The sequence below is a fragment of the Zonotrichia albicollis genome, chromosome 1 (genome assembly GCF_047830755.1).
Source record: "Zonotrichia albicollis isolate bZonAlb1 chromosome 1, bZonAlb1.hap1, whole genome shotgun sequence".
NCBI lineage: Eukaryota > Metazoa > Chordata > Aves > Passeriformes > Passerellidae > Zonotrichia > Zonotrichia albicollis.
This window is the reverse complement of record NC_133819.1, coordinates 66,632,383-66,657,145: the sequence shown is the minus strand read 5'-3', so window position 1 is coordinate 66,657,145 and position 24,763 is coordinate 66,632,383. Positions and strand designations below refer to the sequence as shown.

The 24,763-nt window shown below is 41.2% G+C and overlaps 1 protein-coding gene across 6 annotated transcripts in view; it reads left to right on the top strand.

Annotated features, from left to right (window-relative positions):
- Nucleotides 1–1,247: 1,247 nt before the first annotated feature.
- PHACTR1 (phosphatase and actin regulator 1) overlaps nucleotides 1,248–24,763 on the top strand; it is a 305,309-nt gene continuing 281,793 nt past the window's right edge. The window contains exons 1-4 of one of the 6 annotated variants that reach the window (XM_005481734.4): nucleotides 1,248–1,626; nucleotides 3,708–3,819; nucleotides 14,860–15,006; nucleotides 16,623–16,769. In XM_005481734.4, the coding sequence (XP_005481791.1) occupies nucleotides 3,759–3,819; nucleotides 14,860–15,006; nucleotides 16,623–16,769 (355 nt within the window). In that variant the 5' untranslated portion in view covers nucleotides 1,248–1,626; nucleotides 3,708–3,758. The other 5 variants (XM_005481732.4, XM_074543492.1, XM_005481733.4 and 2 more) reach the window with 5 other exon arrangements.

Genomic DNA, 24,763 nt, shown 5'->3' with positions numbered 1-24,763 from the left:
CTATACAACTCCATAGCTATACAGCTACTGTTCAATAGTCACCATGGCAAATACAAACCCTCCAAAATGCAAAGATGGAGGTGCTAGCAACTCTCCAAAATGCAAATAAGCAGCTTGCAGTGTTCTTGTGGATTGCTTTTGCTTTAATTTGTCCTTAGGAATGAAAATGTTTGTCACATCTCTGAAAACAGAAACACAGTTTGGTAAACCTCATCTACCACTAAGGTGGCACAGGGAGACACCTACTCAATCCAACTATATTTAGTGGAGTGCCAGTGTAGAAACAGCCATACCAGACTCTACTTGGAGTTCATGTCGCTTCTCCTTATCTTTGATGCTGTCTGGATGCTCTGGAAAAGAATATAAGAAGCCTTAGGAATGGGAAGCCATATAGTAATCTCTTAATGGGGATTCTTACTTTCTAACTTGCTCCAAAAAATCCCTGTACTCTGAGGGTTTATTTTTCTTCTTGGGTTTCTTCTTAAAAACAAACAAAAAAATCCTATGCTACTTGATATAGAGTTTTCTGATACTGAAAAGACCCAGTTTTGAGCACCAGTAATATTTGGTGGCAATGGATTTTAGAAGGTATTTATATCTGACCTTTTGAGCAAAATATCTGCAAAAATGAGAAGACTAGGTCTGTCTGCTTATTGACACTTCTCTTGACCAGCACTCCTGAGTTTAAATTTATCAAAGGATAATTTTATCACTACCTTCTTCAATTTCTTACTCACTTCCAAAAAGGCTTTGGGGAACTTCTCAAAGACCTGCTAGAAAAAGCAGGGTCATGATCCTCTTGTGAAGGATGCCCATGCAACTTAATAGCATGGCCCTTCTTAGCCCCTAGTGCCTGGCTTGATCAGGATTCCAAACTATGTGCAGCTTCAGTAATACTAAACTAGATCAGCTGTAAGCCACAAAGAGATAACTGCTGTATTTCAGTTTATTAGCTATTCAAGCTCACTTTTAAACTTTTAAAAGGCAAATTATAATTGAAAAGATCTCGGTAGAAACATATTCTCCTTTCACAGTCTATGGATATGCGTATTTAAGCTATCATGCCATGACACTGTGCTCTTTGATTTATATTTTTACTGATGCTTTGACTGAGTAGTTTGTTGCAATGTACTGCTAAATGAAGGAAAAATCAAAAACTGCATCAGACAACCACTCTGTATTTCATTCTAGAAAATAGCTGGCAATTATAATTACTCACCATGTTTCTGGCTCAGAATAAAAGTGGCATTGCACAAAAAAACCACACTGAACATTCATCGTGATTAGAAAATGCTCCATACCTTGGAGTGCAGTGGAGACATAAGAATAATTTTAAATGCAAATTAAATTGTGGGGGTAGCAAAGAGAACAGATAAAAGACAGTAAAACAAAGCCTTTCACTTTCCTCAAATTAGCAGGCTAATGTAGTATAAAAAAAAGCAGTTCTACTCAGATCTGTGCTAAGAGCTTTCATTTCATCATAATATAAAACAGCAGATCCGTCACCTTTCTCTATTCAGTACTCTTGATTTCGAGGTTGAAGTGAAAATTAGAAGCTGTTCTTTCTGGCTCACAGACTGGGTTGCATTTGCTTAGTCTTAATCCATGACAGTAGGATGGAAAGAGGTCAGTAACACTGGTAAGTACTTCTGCATCTGATTTTATTTATTTATTTTTAAAATCTTTCAGTGCTTTGGCTTTTTGTCAATGTGCATTTCCTAAAAAAAGCTACATTGTGTATTTTGTAAAAGGCTGTATCTTAAGCAGAAATGCAACGATTCCTTGAGCATGCTTATAACAGATGTTAGAGCTCCTTCAAAAATGAATTAATTCCTTACAGTAGGAATTCTGTAATAGGAAAGATTTCTCAATATTCTATATATTTCATAGCATTACTGGAACATTTTGTATGTTGCTTTTTCTGTCTGCCTTGTCCAACAAGCAGTACCAGATAAGAAATGAATCTCTTCTCAAGATGTTATTTGCATTATATTCATAGCAAAACAATCTCATTACACTTATGGTAAATGATGGAGTAAGCAGGTATTTTAGTTAGTGAAAGAAAACTATTAGATAAAACATAATGTTATGTTTAAATTTAATAATTATGAAACATTAAAATTATCTCAGAATCTGAGATGCAACAAGGAAGATCGACGTGTAAAACAAATTCTTAAGGAAACTTGATACAGATTTTTTTTCCTTGGGAAAGTTTTTATCAAATCAAAACCAGGGGCTTAATTTTTTAGTACGAAGGGCGAGGGGGAGTGGGGGAGATGAACGTAGTGTCACCTCCTGTTGCTAAGTAACAACATCTCCTGGCCATTTTTATCTGATAAAGGAAGTCCAGTTGACGTTATGCATTATTCATCAGAGTTCCAATCAAACAATCAAAATTGTTTGCTTACACTGGGGACATTTAGTAAGATCAAAGAAACCCTCCTTGAAACTACTGGAGCTTACACCACTGCCAGACAGCCCTTGATACTCTGCAGTAAGTATCATTTCTGGTTTGGGAGTGCTACAGTAAAGTGAATTACTGTGGAACGTAAAAGTTTTCTCATCAGGACAGACTTCTGAATTTTAAAAGGACTGCATGTTGATTGATGAGAACTGAATCAAAGGGAAAAGGTAAAGGTTTGGAAGCCTAGTTTCCTGACTTTTCACAGCAAAATTGAAGGAATTACTTGAAGCAAGAATCAGACTCCCTGCCTCAAACCTTTTTGTTAGGTTTGCACGGAAAAGGACTAGAGGTATTTTTGTCCGTCTGTCTTAAAATACATGTTGTTCAGAGTTGTTTGCATGCTTATGATTACATGCTGTGGTGAACTGTGATGTGGGTGAGAGAACGGGGTTGTGTGTTTTCTGCAAATCCTGTTTTTTTAATGTGAGTTTTTAAAAGTATAATAAAATGCAGAAGGTAGTAATGAAGCTGGAGAAGGGTCACAATATCTTTCCAGGAACTCTGTCGGGCTCAGGCAAACATAATTCAGTGTACAGCTTGGAGAGTTGTAATCCAAGATCTCGGCAGATCTACGATTCGAAAGGATGCCAAAAATATGAACCTTAGCTACAAAACAGTGCTAGGAGAAGCCTACTGTTTCTTAATGATTGCTCTTACCACATATTTTAAAACCGATGGTGGAATGTTCTGTTGCTACTTCTGGTCAGCAAGAGGAGAGAGGAGAGGCAAGGTTGGCTTCTGGTCCATTTAGGTGGAGTGAAATATCCAGAATATTGTGTCTTCCTTTTTAGTGCAGTGTTTTGACATAAGTGGCAAGAATGCAATCTTTAATGTAGTCTGTTATAGTAGTGCGTACTTAGAGGCACTGGCTATGAATCTGGCTAAAGGAGGTCCTTGTCCTGAGCTTTTCTAATTTTCTTTTTAAGGGCAAATGTAACAGGCAGATGAATCCAAGTATGTGTCTTAAGAAATGGAGACTGTCTAGAATACAGGTGATTGCACTAGGAAGATACAAGGAATGTTGCTAATACTGCAGTAGCACTTTTCTTTTTTGTCTTTAGATAAGGTTTTGAACCAAACATTCTAAAATAGAAAAGGATGCTTATGAAGTTCTATGAATAGTGACTTGAAAATACTTTGACCCTAATATGCCAGATGAAGTACTTTAGTGACTGCCTACACAGTACTTTCCACAAAGAAACCCACCAGCTTTTTTCTCTGACATCTCTATAATCTTTTCTAGGAATCTGACTGATCATTCATACCGGAGTATTGTACACAAAGCACCTTCAAAATGGACTACTTTTTGGATGTTGAGTCTGCTCACAGACTGTTTTACAGTCAAGGAGCCCAAGGTAAGAAACTCTGGCACTGACTCAGAAAATTACTAGTTTAACAGTACAGTTAAAATGTATATGGCCAGATAGGGGCCAGTGACCAACATACATAAGTGTTGAGAGGGCACAGGGCCTTTAAAATGCATGGGCTTTAAAAGGGACTACAAGAAGAGTAATGGTGGGGTTGATCTGCCCTCTCAGAGGATAAGTAGGAGCTGTGAGAGCTCTTGCATGTGCTGCAGGAGGAAAAAGAGCTGCCAAGACACAAATGGACATGACAGAGGAGACAGCAATGGCCTGCAGCTTGCTGAGTAAGCCTGTAGTGTCCTTTCCCTTCCTTCTCTTTCTTCTCAGCGATCACAAGGTGGTGTTACTCAGGAAAAACTGGTTTGGGAAGGCCCTGAGGCAGTCCCCCACCCAGTTTGCACAGAGCAGCTCTCACTGGTCTTCATTGTCCCCTGTGAAATGCTGGCCCCCACAGAGCAGCAGCAGGGTGAGAGGGGAAGGGTAACCAAGATCCACTGCTTTAATGTAGTTGAGACTTGTTCACAATATAGATGATATTTTTGGTAAAGTCAGTTCACATTTTTCTCACCAGCTCTATATTTGGAGAAAACTTGCAATTTCAGAGAGAAGGGTTTTTTCCCTTAAACTTTAAACACCATATTAAATTCAAGAAAATTGTAAGAGCCAAGTAGCTCGATCGGCCATTTTTGTTTCTACATACTGCCTGTTTTTTGAAAATGGGATCCATTTTTCTTTCACTATTAATGTCATTAATTGCTAATCAAATGCAAAGTGTCGACAACAGAGTTTGGACTTCCCTCTGGAGGCTATTCTCCCAGAGCAAGATGTAATCCACTCACAGGATGCCACCATCCCAGGATAATGGGGAGCAGTACCACCTCTGACCTCTGGCTCAGCCGAGGTGCTGCCGCCTAACACACGCTGTGTTGCTTAGCTGCTGTCTCAGTTGTTGTGATACAATTTCATCTGTACCAGTTGTAGAAAGCCTTTCTTGTCACAACACAGCTTCCTGCATTGAACAAAAGAAGCAATACTAAGCACCTCAAAATCAGGGAAAAACCACTGAGGGCAATGAGTGATTTTGATGGGGTTTTTTTTCTCCATCTCTAAAATACAACAAACACCTGGGTGTTGCTAAGAAGTAATTTTGAAATATGTTATTCAATCCTCTTTGAGCAGAGAGGTTGGACTAGATGACCTCCAGTTCCAACCATAACAATTTTGTGATATCTCTATGTCTCTATGGGAACAAACCATTTCTATTCCATAGAAACTAAAATTCAGGAATATACATCTCCCTGCTTTACAAACTATAGCAAATTATCAACAGCATCCCAATGCCCTGCACTGCAACTTACAGAGGCAACTGTGGAAGAAAGAATATATGATCATGCAATGAAAGTCTATTACACTCATGTGCACAGAGTGACTTGTAAGGGTTGTGCAGGTCAACTTAGCTATAACTATATCCAAGCAAGCAAGATTGAAAAAACATTATTATCTTACCCATACTTGGAGAAATTATATTGTTAGCAGATAGAGAAATGCTTGTACTGATCAGTTATTAAATCCAAAAGAAGGAAAAATATTCATTATGCAGAACTGTATTCCTTGATACAAATGTCATCAGCAGGGAGCTGATCTCTAGGTCTGTCATGTAGACTTTTATCCCTTGGCCAAAACAAGTAGGAGCTGGCACTGAGACTTGGAGATTTTTTGTTGCCCTGCTTGGAAATGTTTTATGAAAGTTACCAATTACATGCTTCTCCTGTGCACCAGTGTCCCACACTCCACCTCCCTCCACAACTAGAAACATTGACAGAAAAGCCATGCTGCACTTAGGCTCTGTCCGCTTGCACTTTCCGCCTTTCTCATTGCTCTTTTTACTGCATTTCTCGCAGCTCCTGCCCTTTGCATCTCTTACCTCTACAGGCTTGAGGTGAGGTCTCTTCTCCAAAATCTAGTAACCTTCCCTCTCTTCCTATTTCTGTGTTTGAGATCAGCTGCTCTCCAACAAGCTGAGTGCCAGCAGGGAAATTGCTCTGAGCACAGAAGAGACAGTGCTTCTTCTTTACATTCTCAAATGCTGCAACACAGCAGCCCCCTGGCAACAGGAGAGGTGCTTGAAGGGAAGAACAGACGAACAATTGCAGTGGCAACAGGACGTGAGATGAAAGGTGGCCTGTGCAGAGAGAAGTTTCAGGAGGCTTTCATTGAACCTCTCTGAGGTGCTACAGACTGCTTCAGCAGGCCAAATAATAAGCCTCTGGAAGAATTATGATCATCAAGCTTTTCTGAAGAAAATGCCTCTACCACTACCTTTAGCCCCAAACTTCTAAATAACCCCTTCCCCTCAGCTGCTTTACCCCCAGTACAGAACAAGCAACCCAAACCTATTGAGTGTGTATTCATGCTGCCTATACAGCTCTGCTAACTCCCGTTGCCCTTGTACCATATGCCAAATTTTAAGGCTGTCTTCCAAAAACAAGCCCTTTCATATGAGGTAATGGCATGATATCTCCAAACATGGCCAAAATCATCATATTTCTTTCCTTCTCCACCTTCTGAAAAACAAGCTAACTGCATTAAGCCTTAACTTTCTGAAACCGCCCCCAAAACACACTGAATGTGAGGCACTCATCCGCAATAAATAGCATAGCTCAAGTAGCTAGTATGGAACTGAATAAAAAGTCTGCAAGAAAGCATTGCCAACAGATCTGCCTAATGGGATTGCAAGTAACTATTTGATGTTGGTATAATAGCATGACACTATTAGCAAAACACACTATCAAACAGCATGTGTATATGCATTAAAACTGCAATAAGAACTGAGTGAAAGAAGACTACAGTATTCTGCCATTTAATTAGAAACAACATCAGAAAACAGTATATGTGTTATTAGTAGTGTAGTTATATTGTTAGTTATTGCATTACAAAGTGCTCTGTTTACACAATGTAGAATAGGGGTTTATGACCCACTCAACTCTTTTATGAGATTTGAAGGTCTCTGCCCTTTAGTACTCCAGATCAAGAAAAAAGTCTTTCCAGTGTTTTGACATTAATGACATGACAATGTTACAAATGGCAGCTGTAAAGCACTCATTCTCATTTCTAGTCATTCCTTGTGGGTGGAAGAGAAGGGAAGGAATAGGACTGCAAAATGTTGGGAAGGAACTCAAAGAGCTATGATGTCATTGACAACTGATGACATAAAATTCTACCTGGCCTGGGGTCATATGTAGTTGAATGTGTGATACTCTGACCTCAACAAATAGACAGGGTTTTATCCTCCAGCAACTAACCCACCAGTTCTCTGCACCTTACTGCCTGCACTAACACCCACACCTTGTCCCTGCTCCTGCAGAAAGATGCAAACTGCCTTTGCTGTTTTAGGGTAGGAGGAGAGAGGTGTTACTTTATGAGCTGCCACCTCTCCCATCCTCTCCTCTGCAGGAGCAGCCATCACCTCACTTCCATGTGCTGAGCACGGAGCAGAGAAATGCTTGCCCGTTCAGGCTGTTCTGCTGTTCAAACAGCTGTTCCCTGTTTCCTTCAAGGAAAGTGAAGCAGGAGGGATGGAAAAGTCACAAAAGCTGGATCTGCCAGTAGGATTAGCTAGATTTAGAAAACTTGGTAAATGAAGCCAGCTGGCTGTAGTCTTCAAACACAAGCCAGAAATATCCTAAGCTCTGCAGCCCTCCTGACTGTCTCTTCTGTACTGTATGTTGGAATCTAGGAGCTGGTGGGATGTCCTTGCCAAGTGCGTAATGCCTGGTGACGCATCTGCAAATCAGAAACAGGAAAGAAAGGACTGTGATCCTTTGGATCCAGCCTCTTGCCCTTGGAAAGCCTGAATCTGAAATCTAAGCATGAAGCTGGACTTTCATTTTCAAAAAAGGCTTCTCCTTCCAAAGCATCTGGATGATACTGGTTATTCTTGGCTGCAAATGTATTCTAAATGCAAATCTATCATGGCTTTCAGCTGCAAGGGCTGAAAGTATGTAATGTGGCCTGGAATAGGATTTAGTTCACTTATCCCTTAGGTGGCCTCAGTGATGATGTTTCTACCTAAGAGTTCTAACTAGCTTAGCATGTATCAGAAAAAAATGTCATTTTAAAAGCAGGGTTCACCTAATCTTAGGTATCTTCCTTGGATTAATCTAAGTCTTGCCTCTATACTGATTATGAAAGCCTAGACAGTGAAACTGAGTGAAAGATGCCTGTGCTAATGGCACTTGTTTGCATAGAGGAATGGCAAGATAGAATCTAATTCAGAAAAGAGAGTAACTTTCCCAAAAATGGGTAAAGCAGTAATCCAAAGCTGTAAATGTGAAGATTACATCTTGGCTGTAGCCTGGTTTGGAGAGGCATCATTGATCTTGAAGTTCTATACAAAAATTATGCTTTTGGGCATGAAAAGAAAGACTTCACATTTGACAGAGCTGAGCAGGAGACACTGAGAAGCAGCAGAAGTGAGCAGCTCCATAAGGGAAAATAAACCCAGAGTCACCAAAACAGGCAGAGGCAGCAGCCTCACCTATGAGAGGTAAAGCACGGCAGCACACGAGCCAAGCAGGTCTGGTGACAGTCACCAGGTTTAGTCAGGAGTCCAGACCATCAGACAAGTCCATGGGTGATGAGGCAGGCATGAGACTAAGCAGGACATGAAGTCAGCAGTCTGGATGTGGATCAGTGAGGAATGTAGCCAGCCACAGGCATAGTTGAAGCCTTGCTCAGCAAATGGGCAGTGGCCACAGTGTAAGTGTAACTCCAAAATCAGGGAGAAAGCAGATTTTGAGGCTTCTTGCTTCTCTCTCAAGAAGCTCCAAAGCTGGTCAAGGCCTCTTAAACCACTCTCTCCAACATTTGTACCACGTCAAAGAGCCTGATTTGAGACACAGCCAAGTAAACTCTGTGCAAAGAGTGCACACAGAGCTGTTGGTACCTGGCTTTCACCTAGGCTCCATCACCTTGGATTAAGAACTGAGGAACCCCTCCCTCCCTCCCATTGTATACCAGGGGAGCTGAGCACCTGGATGAACTCTAAGAGAGAAGAATAATTTCTGCCCAGTACATTGCAAGAGAAGGCTTTAGGTACAGCCATAAAAGGGGATTTGCCCATCACAGACAGCACATGGCACTTGTCTGCAGGCATGATCTGATGGAATGGGGCCCAAGACTCGCCCTCTCTTGGTGCCTCTAGCAACAGCATGCCAGTCTGACAGCATGGGCTGACAGTGCAGTTTCAGGGTGCCACTCTGGGATGCAGGCATCCACCTTTGCACCACAGTGCAACTCTCAGGTCCCTGCTGGGAGTTTGGCTTCAGCTCTCACATGACTTCTGACTCAGTAAAATACTTTCTAATTTCCTGTGAGAGAGCTGTGCATCCATTTATATCCTATAACCTTGTACCTTATATCCTTTCATACCAGCAGGGCACACCAACTTAAAATTAACTATTTAATTAAAATTAAAATTAACTGTGTTAATTATTTTGAAGATTCTGCTACATTCCTTGAAGTTGCTTGCTAGGCCATTTGGTAAGATACACTTCACATATTTAATTTAATTGAACAAAACCCTCTTGCAGGTTTATCTTAACTATCCATTGTACCTATAAATAAGTTACAGACAGACGTATATTAGGTATGCTTTTATTGGTTGCAACATTCATGTAATTTACTTGGTTAATTCACATTCATCAGGAGAATGAATAAAACATGGAAAGTAAAAAAATATAGAAATAAAAATATAGTACATACTGCCAGGGATAACAAGTTTGTATAGACACATAGGCCATGATCGCTCAAAAGATTTCAGGAAATCATTCTTCTTGATAATGTTTAATAAAGTACTCTCAGGTATAGTTTTAATTCCACATTTTTCTGTTACTTTATGTTTCCACAATATTTATTTCACTGTGCTTCATTTTTTGCTCATTTATTTTAATTCAGTCAGTGCTGATTCATTCTAGATGTTTCATTTAATCACTGCTGACTCTTCATTGCTACTTTCCTTCTGCTTTTACATATTAAATTGGGTCCAGTGTTTTATAAAAACATATTGCTGCAGAATCCTCAGATCCTAATCCAGAATGATTCCACTCTGGATATCCCTCTATCCACCAAAATGTGTGATTAATCCATCCAATATGTTAACATATTTTCAAAGTTACGATAGCTTCCAGGTCCCTTTATCTATCACTAGTGATATCACTAGTTCTTAGACTGACATCAATATCAGAAGAATTAGTAACATCAAATGTGCATTCTTAATAAAATGTCCCTACCTTTAAATAACATTAAGAAACTGATCAACATCAACCTTTTCCTCATCCTTTTTAGAATCCTTTTCCTACTTCCTATTCTGGCATATCCCCATTATTGAGAATTTCAGAACAACCTATGCCTTTGGACATAGAGAAATAAGCAAGCTTCACCTAAAATGTACAAAAAATGCTAGTTAGGTGTATTGTGCACACTTTTTAACCAAATTTCACAAACCAGCAGAACGAACGTGCACATAAATGTGGATATCCTTTCACATGGGTCCTCTTGTTTGCAACCCTTGGGCCTGTGGTTGAATATGATGCATCCATGTACTTTGCTTCAGATTACTGAAGTCCATAAAGACAGATTTCAACAGCTTTGCTTTAGAGACATGGAGCAATCCATATGCATGTGCTTCTGTATTTATGTGGGAGACACAAGCCTATAAATCTTTCTTCATAAATGACAAATTATGTCCTCTCCACATGTTCCACTCTCTGCCTCTCCTGCAACTCATACTCCATTTCCCAAATCTAATCCTCCAAATGTTGTCCTTTCACCTTCTTTTAAATGCAGCTGATAAAGTGAAGTGGCATTAAACCAGACCAAAAGATTTTTTTTCCTGGTAAACATTCAATTGAACCCACTGCCTGGTTTGTCTTTAAGGAAGAATATTCACAGCCTAATAATGTTTCTTTAGCACAAAAGGAGTATCATGTGCTAGATGAATCAAAATGTACCCGAACTCATCTTTTTAAAGCTTCCATTTAGCCAAAAATATATTTCTGCATGCATTATCCACAGGCAGATATTTCATGTCATGGTGAGCCCTCTCCACAGAAGCATGAAGGAGAACTGAGTAAGATCCCATATGTTTCTCTGGCAGAAAAAAGTAGCAAGGAAGAAGAATCATATTCAATCAGCGATAGTAGGACTGCAATTAAAATATTTTTATAGGGATTTTACAAGGTGGTTAAAAATTTGGCCTGAGAAACAAGGTTTTCCTCAGAAAAGCCTTTGAGATTTCTGATGTAAACTAGCATCCCCCTTGTGGCTCTTTCAGTGTTATTTGAAGTTGCTTTTGATTCTATGCATCAGGAACACAGCCTTTCTACATCTAGACATCTGCAAGAAACATTTCAGCACTTCACTTGTACTAAGATAAAAATCATTGTGTTTCAAAGATTTGCCATTTTGAGGTCAAAATGTACTCTGCAAATTAGGGTTTCTAGGTGAAGACCCTATTGAGTCAAAAATGACCATGGTACTTGTGTCACCAATGAGTTATTTTAGTAAAGGCTGATTGGTAAAAGTGGGGGAAAAAATCTAAATGAGTATTGCATGCTTTCTCCAATTAATTTTTAGGAAGATGCTATTTCACCTCTGAAATTTTTCCAATTTTTTTTTCTAAGTAACACAACTCTTTAAAAAATCAAAACTATAACTCTTCAAAACATAAAGGTAGTTCTTGGCAAACAAAAATTACTACTAAGTTTTTTATTAAAATATGTGGAAAAGTATCTTAAAGGAAAAAATGGAAGATGTAATCATCCATCATATTTTCAGTAATTTTAAGGAGTATTTAAAAATTGTGACCAGCTATAGATCTAACTAAACATATTGAAATTATATGTTAAAAATGCCTCTGAACTTGTAATACAAAAATTTACATATTTTACTTTCCCTTCTCCCAAAGACATACTTGTGTTGCATTTTAAGGTATTTTTGTCTTCATAAGCAACTTTTTCCTTTTCTAACAAATACCAGACTAGACATTGCCGCAATGAGCCAATTGGAGTGTAAGCCTATGAGGAACAATGAAAATAGAATTAAAGAATTTAACAAAATTACTTATTTCCCTTCCTTATGCTGTTGCAGTGGCTTCTTAAATTGAGCTTTTAGACACTGGTCTCAAATCTATTTGCAGAGTAAGCAGGTCCCTTAATGTGTCATTAATGTCATTCCATTGCTCCAAGACCTTCAAGAGGATACCTCCTAATTTTCCTGGAAAACTATCTCCTAAACGTATGTCCCAGAGACTGAGCTGGTTCATGTAGAGCAGCTGAAGCTAGAGATACTGGTGGGTTATCTGTGATGGACCCAAGAGTCACAATGGGCATACATTGACAGCTTTACTAAAAAATGTATGGCGAGTCATTCTTGAAATAAAGACTGCTGTGGATTAGGAAAAGAGTGTGTATAGTTATATTCATGGCAGGCATAAACATTCACTTTCACTCTGTGGATACCAGAATGTCATCAGCTATACTTTTCAGTTCTAGAATTGATCTTAGGTTTTTATTGCAAAATGTTTTAATACTTATTAGCCTACTCTGAAATGTTTTCAATGTTTACTTAAAATTTCCAGTCATTCTTGAAAACTCCTTTTGGTAATATACACAAAGGGTAGATAATGATGGTTGTCAAAGTAATACATAATGATTACTCCAAGAAACATTTTCTAGCATCCACCTACCTGCAGTCAAAATGAATACAAGCCAGATCCCAATATTTTGACCCAAAAGGTAAAAATGATTTATAAACAATTATATAGAAAAACTTACTCTTATTCTGTGTTTACGAAAAATGTATATGTATTTTGGTGTTGGGATTTTTTTCAGATATATTTCTGTGCTGTGATCGAGCTGAAATTCATGGGTGCCCTTTCACTGACTTCAACTACAGCTAGGTCATGCCAGTTTTAAAAGACAAATCTTTTACATGGTTGTTTTATGAGATGACTTTTACAATAATAACTTCCTGTATAGATAAATCTTCCTTAAGTGTAAATTTGAAGATGCAGCACACAAAATTTTCCATAGCAGAAATTTTCCATTCTCTTTTATCTTCATTACTATTCCCTATTACAAGGGAGGAATGGTTTACAGCCTACTTGCAATGTTTACTTTAGCTTAATCTAAATAGTTGACCCCATTAAATCAATTTCAACTCCTGCCCTTTGCTTTTACTTCAAATTCAAATGCTAGGTTAGCAATGAGCAACCTCCCCCCCCCCCCGAAAAATCTATTTAAAAACAGAAAATAAGTAAGTTAGACCAGAAATATCCTCTACCTAAAGCAGCACAGATTTACTTGTTTAGTAAACTACATAATACTGCAGATTGAAAAATAGAGCATGACAGCTTTTGTTAACTCATACTAATTATATGCTATCATACCTAACACCTTAGTCAGATCTTAGGCATCTGAAAGCTACTGATTGACAAGTCTCATTTGAAACTCTAAAAAACTTTTAAAATAAAGAATCATAGTTAGTAGGTTGCAGAATATGCTCTTAGTCACTATCAGTCATGTTCTCTACTCCCAGTGGGAGAATACAGTTCATTGTTAGTTATTTGAAGTGTGATGCTTTACAAAAGCCCTGAGACAAAGTCTCTTATGCTAAATAATGTCTCAACAGCAAGAAACATTTAGGGTTTAGGCTCCTAGGCTCTTACAGGGTCCCACATGGTAGTTAATGTTTATAGGCCCACATATAGGGTAAGGATTGGCTTTCAAGCAGAAATTCTCTTTCCAAGTGGAGGAGAAAGTACTTGTGGATGGTCCTCATGATTTCAATGATCAGCCACATCCCAACTAGCATTTGTGATAATTTTTATCTACTCAGATACAGAGAGTTTAGTTGGATATATTTAACGAGGTTCTTCTCTTTGTGATTTGTAATTTATAGGCTCAGTGCCCAAAGCAATCAACTGCCAGTCATAATTACATTTCACATATAAAACACCTATATTTAAGGGACATTATCAAAGCTATAAGGTCCAGAGCTAAATACCTAGGCAATGCCCAAATGAAGGTTGCCTCTTCAACATTAATTGTCTCCTTATGGATTATAGTGGGGCTTCTAATTGCATGATGACAGCAATTTTTTACTATCCTACCATTTGCTTCATCAGTGCATGGAGTGAGCAGTGCTCACTTAATGAGCCAGTATTAAATATTTTGCTTTCTCCTCCTTGAATGCATGGCCCCAAGCCATTTAAATCCTGCTCAGAATATACTTTCCTCATGGGTTTTTCATTGGTGCTTCACTAAAGTATATGAATACTTTACAATATTAATGGAATTATATGTTCACAAAATCCCTACTGAATGAAAATTATGTTTCTCCCTGCTCCACAACTAAGAAATTAAGACATAAAGTGATCAAGAGTAAAAAAAAAGTAGCTGTTAATTTTAAACGCTCAAGACGAGACAACAAGAAACTGAGTTTTGGAATAGTTTGCATCTTGTCAAGAATAATGATCATATCATGTGTTCCACTGATATCTGGAAATATCAGCTTCCATTGATATCTGCAGATTAACTGACCACTTAAATACTTCCACTCTTCAGGTATCACAGCCTCAAAAACTGCATTCAGGAAAAGAGAGACTGCAGCTATTGAGCTATTGAAAAGTTGGGAAAAGGATTGTTTTAGTGGTGTAACTAGGAACTTAGAACAAGCAATCTGTGGCAACAACAGATCTGTAATCTGTGTCTTTGGGACACAAAAGAAAGCAATCTTTTCTTGGTATCATTCTGTCCAGCCCTTAAATTCTGTATCATGTAGAATATAAGGCAAGGACCTTAAAGCAAACAGCCTGTTCTACTACCTGCTACAGATCATCTCTTCTATTGAGTGATTTTCTTTCTCTTTTCTTTTCTAGTCTTTTCTATTATTATTATTCTTTTTCCACCTCCTTCTTCCCCTTTCTATTTCTCTCTGCTATTCTCATCTTCATTTGTTTCTTCTTACCAGCTCGTCGGGCAACTCTTCTCACAGTGCCCACTCTGGTGACAGCAACTTCTGAGGATGACATAGACCGGAGACCCATCAGAAGGCTCCGGTCTAAGAGTGACACCCCTTACTTGGAAGAAGCTCGGATCTGCTTCAACCTTGATAATGGTAAGACCACACCTTCCCTAAACAGCATATGATGTTAATTAAAGTCTTCTTTTTGAGATGCAGATGGACCAGATGGTACCTCCTCGTTCACAAGCGATGTGGTGGTTCACCAGACATCCAAAGATGCCAAGGCTGTCTAACTACAAGCACCTGCATATGTATGAACAGGAATCATTTTCAAAATTCTCCTGCAAGTGCTAACTAAAATTTTTTTTCTGTTTTAGCCAGGGTGAGCTAGTGAGATCGCACCAAAATAGAATTGATTTGCAAACAAAATATATCTTAACCATTCCAGGCATAGAAACATGAAAGTTCTTGAGAACATTTATGGAGGGATTACAGCTAACAGCAGACTTGAGCTAAACCCAATGTTACAGTCAATGCAGCACAACCCAAAACCTCAATAGGACTAATTGGCAAACATGGAACAGAAAATTCTTGACTCTGCAGGAATGAATAAGAGAGCTGTCCTTCAAAATTCAGACTAACTGGTGTTATTATCACTGCCTTCAGAATTTGTGAGATCCAACATTCCTTCCTTGGTCTTTCTTTCTCATTGAAGCTGACCAATACAAAAGATATTGGAAGTACTGACAGTTTAGTGACTTCAAGCAGAGTGGGTTTTGGCATTTTTTCTAAAAAGCCCTGAATTAAATGACATGAGCTAGTACACTCTTATGCACATATTTTAACTGTCTAGCGTATACTTTACTTTTAGTATTACTTTTGTGCCACCCACTTTTTTTTTAATAGCATTTTTAAATAATTTATATTACACTAACCAACCGAAATTGGAGCCCTAATGTGGCAGGCAGCCTATAAACCACAGGGTAAGAACGTCTACATAAAGAGCTGATTACTAAACAGAGAAACAGAGATTCCACAAAACACCAAGCCCAGTTTGCAGCGGAAGAAGGGAGTCCCTGGTTTTTGCAGAGGGTCACATTTTTCTCAAAGACCTGCCGAAGCCCTTAGGAAGGCGAGCCCCGGGCTTTGAGGCTGGTCAGTTTCAAACGTTGAGTGCAGGCTCCTCAGTCCCCCTGGCATTTAAACTGCCAAGGTGTGGCACGCCATCCCGCTTTACGCCATGGGTTTGCCCAAGGAGCGAGGGTAAGGAGGTGAAGGCATGCACCGTTAGACATCCCACCAAGTCCCAATGAAGCGGTGCTGTGAGTTCCGGAGGCCCTGGGCCAGAAGTGAGCATTCGGGGCTCCGAGCTTGCTGCGGGGTGGCACCTCTGCCGGCCAGGCCCATCGGCGGCGTTCGGCACCTCAGCCGGGACCTCCCCTGGGGGCGGGAAAGGCGCTCGGCCGGACCGTGCCCGGGGCGGGGGCCGGCAGCGCCGGGGCCGGGAACAGCGCTCCGTGCCCCGCAGCGGAGGCGGGCGGGACTCGGCAGGGGCAGCGGGCAGGGCCGCCGCGGCCGCTCCCGTCCGCAGATCCTTGACGGGTTTTCCCTGTGTCTCCCCCTCCCTCCCTGCGCTCCTTTCTCCCTTTCCCTCTCTCCTTCCCCGTCCTCCCCTCCCCCTCCCGCGCCTCTCTCCCTCCTCCCTTCCCCTGTCTCCCCCGCCGCCCCCTCCTCGCCGGCCGCCCCGCGCCGCCGCTCGCCCTCGCCAGCTCGCCGGGCCACGCTGCTCACCGTGCCCACATTAATGGCGGCATCTTCCGAGGAGGACATCGACCGCAGACCCATCCGCCGCGTCCGCTCCAAGAGCGACACCCCCTACCTCGCCGAGGCCCGCATCTCCTTAAACCTCGACACAGGTGAGAGGCGGCCCGGCCCGGCGCGACCGGCGGCGGGGGAAGCAGGGGGGGAAAGGGCCGCCCCCGCCCTCCGCCCCTGCCCGCGGGCTCCCCGGGCGCCGCCGCCCGGCCCTGCCCCGCTGCCCGCGCCTTCGCACCTCGCCGGCCTCCCCTGGCCCTGGCCCGCACACCGGCTCCCCCTGCCCCGCGCCTCCCTCCTGGGTGAGCCGGGACTGCTGCCCTGCTCCTTTCAGCCCCTCGAAGCTTCCCCTGTCCCAGAGCGCCGCCCTGTCGCCCTGCACAGCGTGGTGGCGCATCCCCTCAAGGCTTCGGCACTGTCCCTCCTCGCCAGGTGCTGGCATCCCTCCTGGACATGCTGCCCTTGGTGTTTTGCAAGTCTCTCCCTGGCTTGCTCTTTGCCTTCTTCCCCTGATGGGTTTATGCCTCAGAAGTGCAAGGAAACTTGCACCTGCGTTGTCCACTTAGTTTCGTGAGGTCCCCGGTTGTCTCAGCATTGCCTTTTGGGACTCTCGATGGGTTTACAGCCTGATGGTTCCTACCAACACACCTCCAGCTCCCTGCATTCACCTCCTTCTGCCTATTATTGGGACGAACCTCCTGCAGTTCTCCACCTGACCTTTCCTTCCCCTTTCTCCACTACTGTGCCTTCCTCTTTGCCACCTCTTCCTCATGACTCCCTTGAGATTTAAGCTGTCCCCTTCAATTCATCCTGTACATGATGAAACTATCCTGTTTCTTTTCTACTAGGCCTCTTTTTTTCCCTCCTTTCTTGACCTTTCCTTATGAGCTCTATCAACAGCAAACTAACGACACCAGAGGTTACTTGCTCTCAAAAACAAAAGAAAGTTCTTCCTGCTGGTTCTCTGCACCAAACCAGACTTCCTCTGTTTGGGAAGGGGGACAGCATGAGGGAGGATCTGTAGCCAGCAGTACTGCAGCCTCCCTTCATGTCCCAGCAGTAGCACACAAAATGACCCAACTGTGTAACATTCTTTGATGCTGAGCCTGTGAGCTCACTGCCAGCTGTAAAGGGAAGAGAGCTGCCTTGGAGTTGCTGCTTGCCCTGCTGCAGTCTCTCCCATCCCTCCTCCCCCTTTCAGCTGGCAGAAAGTTGGAGATGGCAGAGATGCATTTTCTTTTCCATTTGGGGATGGAACAGATTCCCCTCCCCCCTCCTGTTATCCCTGCTGCAATTACACCCTTGGTAATGGCTGATGCGCAGTTTGGTTTTGCCACTGGCAGAACGGTTGGTCACATTGTATGGCGTGTCATTATTTCTCTCTGATCACAACTTATAAAAAATTGCCAAACCATGGGTAAGTTGGGTGGCATTCCAGGGCACAGGCTGGAAGACTGTGCCAAGTGCCAGGTTTCAGCTCTATAAAGAACTGAAAGTGAAAACAGAAAGAGCATTGCTGTGAGGTGTAAATAAAAAAAGGCTGTGTATGGTTATTTGACTGCTGAAATAACACTGTGCTGACTGGTGTTCTCTCAGGTAATGTTATGACATGTAGTTATAAATAGATAAACCAGCTAAGAGCAAGGCACCTTCAGGTCACCTGGTGCCTCGCATCTCTATGCTGAGCTAGACATGCTGTCTTTGCTACAAGTCCCAGAGGAAGTGCAAGTCTCAAGGTACCTCTTTCCTGAAATCCACCAAATAATTTGGTAATTACACTTAACTTGTTTCTGTTCCTCCCCTCCCCCTGGCTCTCTATAATTTGGGTCTTTACTTGCAAACCTGGGAATGGAATTCCTTAAAAAAGAAATAATTAAAAGAAACTGTACTGGTGTATCGAGATATATAAATGAAAAATGTTGTAAGTAGTGCAAGTGTGTGTTTTCATTAATCCATCTGGCAGTGAGTAGTAAAAAAAAATAAAATTGCTTAGCAACCAGTATTGAGTGAGAGAGCCAAAAAGCAAGTGAAACATGCCGCTGATACCCGCTTCATTTCTGAGCTGTTGGGTTTACTCTTCTGTTTGCTCAGAAAGCACAAACCAAGCTTCCTGGGTATGAGAACTCTCTAGTCTGAGGACAAAGCCACTAGAAAATGTGTTTGGCCACTTTTGCTCATACTTGATCATGCCGTGCAGCTCGGGCTTTCCTTTTGAAACTTACTTTGTTTGTCAGGTGCAGTGTTCTTGCCCTTATTTTTATGGCTCTGTGTATGGGGAGGGGTGCGAAGCACCCTGTTTCCAAGCCGACCGGGTTTCCATGTGCAGTCTCGTGGCTGGTGTCCCTGCCCTGTGCCACAGAGGGTCCGGGTCGCCCTCGGTGTCGCGGTGCCCTGGGCGGAGGGGCCCGACCTCCTGCGCGGGGCGCTGTCCGCCGCCCCCGGTGCTGAAGCCGCGCCGCCGGGGGTGGAGAGCGCCTGTCCCGCCTTGCCTCCTTCTCCCTGTCTGTCCGTGGGCTGGCAGCGCATGTGTGTGCGCAGGGGTGTGTGTATCTCTTTGCCTGGGCAGGGGGAAGGTGGTAGGAAGGAAGTAAAGCTGTTTCTTCAGCCCACGGATGCAGTTGAAACTGAAGTGATGCTCGGGGCTCAGGAAGGAACCTCTTCCTTGCGTGCTCGTTGCTTGCTTTCCATTTAGTGCATTCCATATCTGCACTTGCTATTCAACCACTGCTTACAGAGCTATTTTTCCTACAGCTGTTACAAGTCAAGCTGCATTTCCCAGTCACTGTCTTCTGTCAGGACACGGTCAAAGTTCGGCTGCAGCATGCAGGATCTGCTTTGCAGCATTGGAACTTCAAATCCACTTTTATTAAAGAACCATAACCAGATACAGTGAATACTGCTCTTCTCCACCCTTAATTGCAACCATTAGTTAAGAACTATCAGGTTTTTATCTACTTCAGCTGTGAGTTATAATTATACCATTACTGCTGTTATCTGTATTGTTGAACAACTGAGATTGCAAACACAGAGTCAATTATACAGTTTGGTTGTACCATGTATTTGGTCTGGGTCTTTAAAAAACACAATTTGCAAATGATTAACAGTGCAGCTTCTATCTCCCCTTGTCTTTCGATTATATTAACAGCTTTGCGTAGTTTGATTTTCCAAAACATACCAGTTTATTATGTTTGTTTCTAAATATTGATCAATTAACTCACAATTATTACCTAGCATGAGTTGACAAATGCTGTTCGATTAGTTGTGCCTGGTATGGTTTCTTGTCTGGTGTTCCCAAACTGATTAAAATACCCCGTTGTTTTCCAAACCCAGGGTTATTCTCTCTATTATTATGCATATGCAAATCCTATTAATCTAAGTTATGTGCTCATATCAAGAGGATAATACTTCCCAAAGGATTAAAATTACCTCTTCTGCCAAAATTAGCGTAGCTACATAATATTGTAAAGCTATAGGCAGCTATAAATTCTTTTTCCATATTTGATACTAAATCAGTTCCTTACAGAAATTAATTTTTTATTTTCTCAACAACTTCCTCCAGTGCAACACTAGAGGAATGTGGAATGTGCTCTCACTTTTGGGTGGTGGTCTTTTGTTTTCTTTATTATGATCAGCAATCTGGCATGTCTCCATCTCTTAACATCCATCTTTGGCTTTTCATACACATCTTCTTAAACGCAGTTTTCAGATTGTCTTTCTGACTTTCTGATGCAGGCATGTAAAGGCTAATCCCAAATTACTTCTGAAAACTTGTTCATCTGTGACAATAGCATAATCACTTTCCTGGTCCTGTGCCAGCTGATCAGTTCAAGTGGTTTTTATCAGTTTTGACCTATTACAGGTTTTGGCTGATTTATATTCTTCCTGTTGCAAAATACTGTACTTTTTAAATAGCAATGCATGGTAGGTAGCTTTCAAGCTTGATAAATTGGCAGAGGTAATGACTGATAAGGAAATATATTGCTTAAAAGTCACTATGTGATCCAAGCTGTATGAGCTTTTCTCCTCCTTCCCCCTTCACAAAGCTGCTTGGGGAATCCCTGTAAGAATTTTATTGGTGTTTGTTAGGGAAAGGGGGGATTACTGCACTGAATTGATCTGGTCAGGTTCTTTTAGCCTTTCAAGTGTTAGTTGTTATTGAAGCTGTTTCTATATACAGGTACTCTTACTTGTCCAAAAAAGAGTAAGTTTGGTACTGCAATCCTCTGCAAAGCTGATTCTAACAGACTGACTTCTTGTTAAGTGGTGCAAGAATCTGTCCTTGTTTCAGCTCCTCAGTCTTTCAGGGAAGTCACCAAATGTTGGCTTTTCTTTGAGCAAGGCTGATTGTCTACTTATTTTACCTGGGAATAGAAACTCAGGGAGGAAGCAAGCCAATACCTTGGAGAAGGTGTCTGGCCAGAATGACTAGAGTAGCTGTACTAGGGGTCAGCAAAGATTGAGAAAGAATTAGCTTCCATGCTGTGAAATGGGGAGAGGGGAGATTTTGAATGTGAATGTATTCCTCCCACTCTGATTTCAAAGTGTGTACCAGCGGTGCAACCAAACAGAAGCCAGAGGAGCAGCAGGAGGAGTGCAGAGCTGGCCTCTGAAGAGAGAGGAGAGAAAGGGGAAAGAGGTGGTGATGGGCAGATCTCAATTAGAGATGGTGCAGCCTGTGCAAGCTATGGAGCTCAGCTGGCTCACTCAGCCCTGGAGTGTAGCACAGATTTTTAGTGCACTGAAGTGACTCAGTAATCTCACTGAAGTAGCTGGATCCTCAAGTGATTTAAGTCATTTGTTGACTTCAGCCAGGGATCTCAGCCAGACTGTAGAAATACACATCTCTGCTCCCCTTCAGTGATGAAAGATCTGTTTTATCTCTTTGTGGTGTGGAGCCACATGTTGTCTTGGAATGTGTTCTGGGAAAGCAAAGCTGAGAGGGAAAGGGCTTAGTGGCTGTGAATAATTTTGCCATGGGTACAGAAGAAGGGTCCTCGTGTCTAGAAAGGCAAGTGAATTTGGTGCCATTTACTGTTCTTAAGCAGTGACGAATAAATCACACTGGGGAGAGGAAAAAAATCTACGTCAACCTGTGTTAGTGCTGCTGCAAGCAGAATTAATTCACAGGGTGTAAAGAGGGAGGAGGATCCTGGCAGAAACTGCTGAATGGCTGAGACAAATGTTCGCAAGCTGGGAAATGTTCATGGTCGGCGGTTTCTGTCATGCAGAGCTGGTGGGGAAAAGCCAGGACACAAAGGGTGACTGTTAGTTTTACATGTGGGAATTTGTTTGTTCTGGACCAGGCACAAAGTTGAAATCAAAAGTGTCTTACATTTTCAGTGTCCTGGCACCTTCCATGCTCTGTTTGGGCCTTAGGGTTTCTTACAGCCTTCATGGTAGGCTGCCTCACTGTCCTGTTTGTACTGCTGTATCCACTGCATTATATAGCTCTAGAGCTATGCAGAACACTTTTCAGGGATCAAAATGATGTATGATTTTGCTTTCTAATGGAAAGATAATGTTATTTGTGTATTAGCCTCATACATGTTGATTTCTCTGGAAGGATATGATATATTTTGCTGCAGTGAAAAAGGAGGAGCTTGTGAACTTAATTTTGTTACTTTGTAAAATAAGAAAGAATATTTATATAGCTCACTGAGGTGGGTAAATTGTAAATAGGTGAAAATAAAGTGAAATTACTTGACTGGATTTTCTGCAGGAAATCTCCATCCCATTAATGTTTAATTTTCTCTAAATCCCATAATTTTATTTTAAAGTCTGTTTTGAAGTTTCTGAGTTTGCCCCTGGTCATCCTTACAAATGATTTAACACAGTTAATCATCTCTGCCGTCATTTGAAATGTTATCACATTTGGAGTTGAGTTATTTCTTCCCTGTTTATTCAGTATATGTTTCAATATATTTGTAATAAAATACTCTGCAGGGTTTCATGATATATGAATAAATGCTCCCTAAAACTATATAGAAATTTCAACAACTTTGGATTTATGGACCTCACAGATTAGAAACAATGTGGAAAGGTTAATCGGAAGAGCATAATAGTGTTTTTAAAATATTTTTAAATTATGGTGGCTTTAGGATTTCAGGTAGAAAAGATTGGTCTCAACAGAACAGGGGAGAGAGAAATAGGCAGTAGTAGGCTTTCTAATATGTGTGGGAGGTTTTATTTCTTTTTGGAGAAAGATTAGTAAAAATGCATGCCTGGAAAATTTCCACTTTTTGCTCTGCTCTAATCACTCCCTCAGATTATTGTCATGGAGATCCTGTCATACTTAGGAACCGAAATCACAGGTTTTGGCAAAGCATTTCTTAATACCTTTACAGAGGGGCCTAGAGAACTGGCCTCCTTTGCCATCAGATGTTGCCTTAAAAAACCTTGTGCCTGCACTTTCACTGACTGATGACTGATAGTCTTAATGCTGCTTAATTTGGAGTATAGCCGGAGATCAGATGTGTGCCTGTCATTCATTTCCTGGCGGTTTTCCAGCCCTGGGAGTATGAGTACACGTACCAGGAAGAATGAACATCCAAGCTGAAAGCCACCTTTCATGTGACAAGGATAGGCCATTTGAGATAGCCTGCCCTTCCCTGGGCTAAGTGCAGGGGCTGAAAGCACCTCTATATCAGCAGGCAGTTTGGAGGGGAAGAGGTCTTATCAGCAGCTGAGGTTTTAACTCCTGTACTTGACTTTGGAGACTTAAGACTGTGACCTTCACTGTGTGCCTGATAGGAATGAGTTTACATGTTCCCCAGATCTTGTTGAAGGGGAGAGATATCCCTGCTTCACCAGCTGTCATCTAACAGGAATTTTTGATGCAGACTTGAATGAACAAATATGACTGAGGACAGTTTGAAGGGAAGGGCGAAGTTAGTCGCCCTTGGAACTGGCAAGAGTGAAATGATAGAAAATTCATTTCTCTGAATGCTGGAGATATTCTCATGTTATGATGTTCTTGTGGCACTGCACATATGCATCACCTTTCTGTGTCAGGGGACAGCTGATACACGTGCAGTCAATGGCATCAACATCGCTGTGCAACAGCTGTGACAGGAGATGGAAGGAAGGAAGGAAGGTATGTGCTCACTTTGGGATCAGAATATGCAGAGCTGATGCCTTGTAAAACTCTCTGCAGTATGTGTGACTTAAGGCTGCTGTAGTGCTTTGTTATTAATCCGGTCCTTCAGCAAAATTGATGTTGCAGAATTTGCCTGGATAAGAAGCTATCTCTATATTTGTGTTTTGCTTGATGAGGTTTTTAGGTTAACACAACCAAGTATATTCCTGCAAGCTGGGATGATGCAAAATAATTTTATTTTTTTGTTTCATCAAGAACCATAATTTTCTTCTGGGAACTAAGTCTTTAAGGAAATTGCATTTTTCCAAAACTTCAAAACTGACAGCCCTGTTCAGAATTATTAGCTGTAAAATCTAGTAAAAAGAAAAGGCCTAATCCTCAGTAACAGGTATAATTAGCTTTAATACTTAATTACTCTGAGTCAACTAATTGGTTTCATTGGGACTACTCAGAGTAATTCTCAGAGCTAGGCATGCAAGTGTCTTCAGAATCAATCTTAAAGTTGTTTGTAAGTTTTTGCAATGTGACAAAAGTCATTAGTCCAAAAAGAATGTCTTGGGCTGTCTGTTTTCAAATATAAAATGTCAATGTTAATGAAATATTATGTTATTAGAAGTTATTTCTTGTGCTTCTGCTTTAGACCATAAGAGTCAGTATGAAATGTTGTATTTCCACAGTGAAATAAAACTTGGCTGCCTTCATGCTTTCTTGGTGATGAATATTCGTGACAATGTATCTCTTGTGGATAGGGTGCAAAAAATGTCACTTTTAACATTTTAATCATATTAATGTGATGTATTTTACATAGTAATACAACTTCTTGATGTAGTCCACTAAAATGTTTTCTTCATTCAGAATACTATTAGGGTAAAATTATTTATAATCATGCAATAACCATTTTTAATCATGCAATTCTGTTCCCTTCAGTTATAATGCATTGGTGGTCTCATTTTATATTGATATGCTGAAGCCATAGCTGAACCCTCAGTATATGGTCAC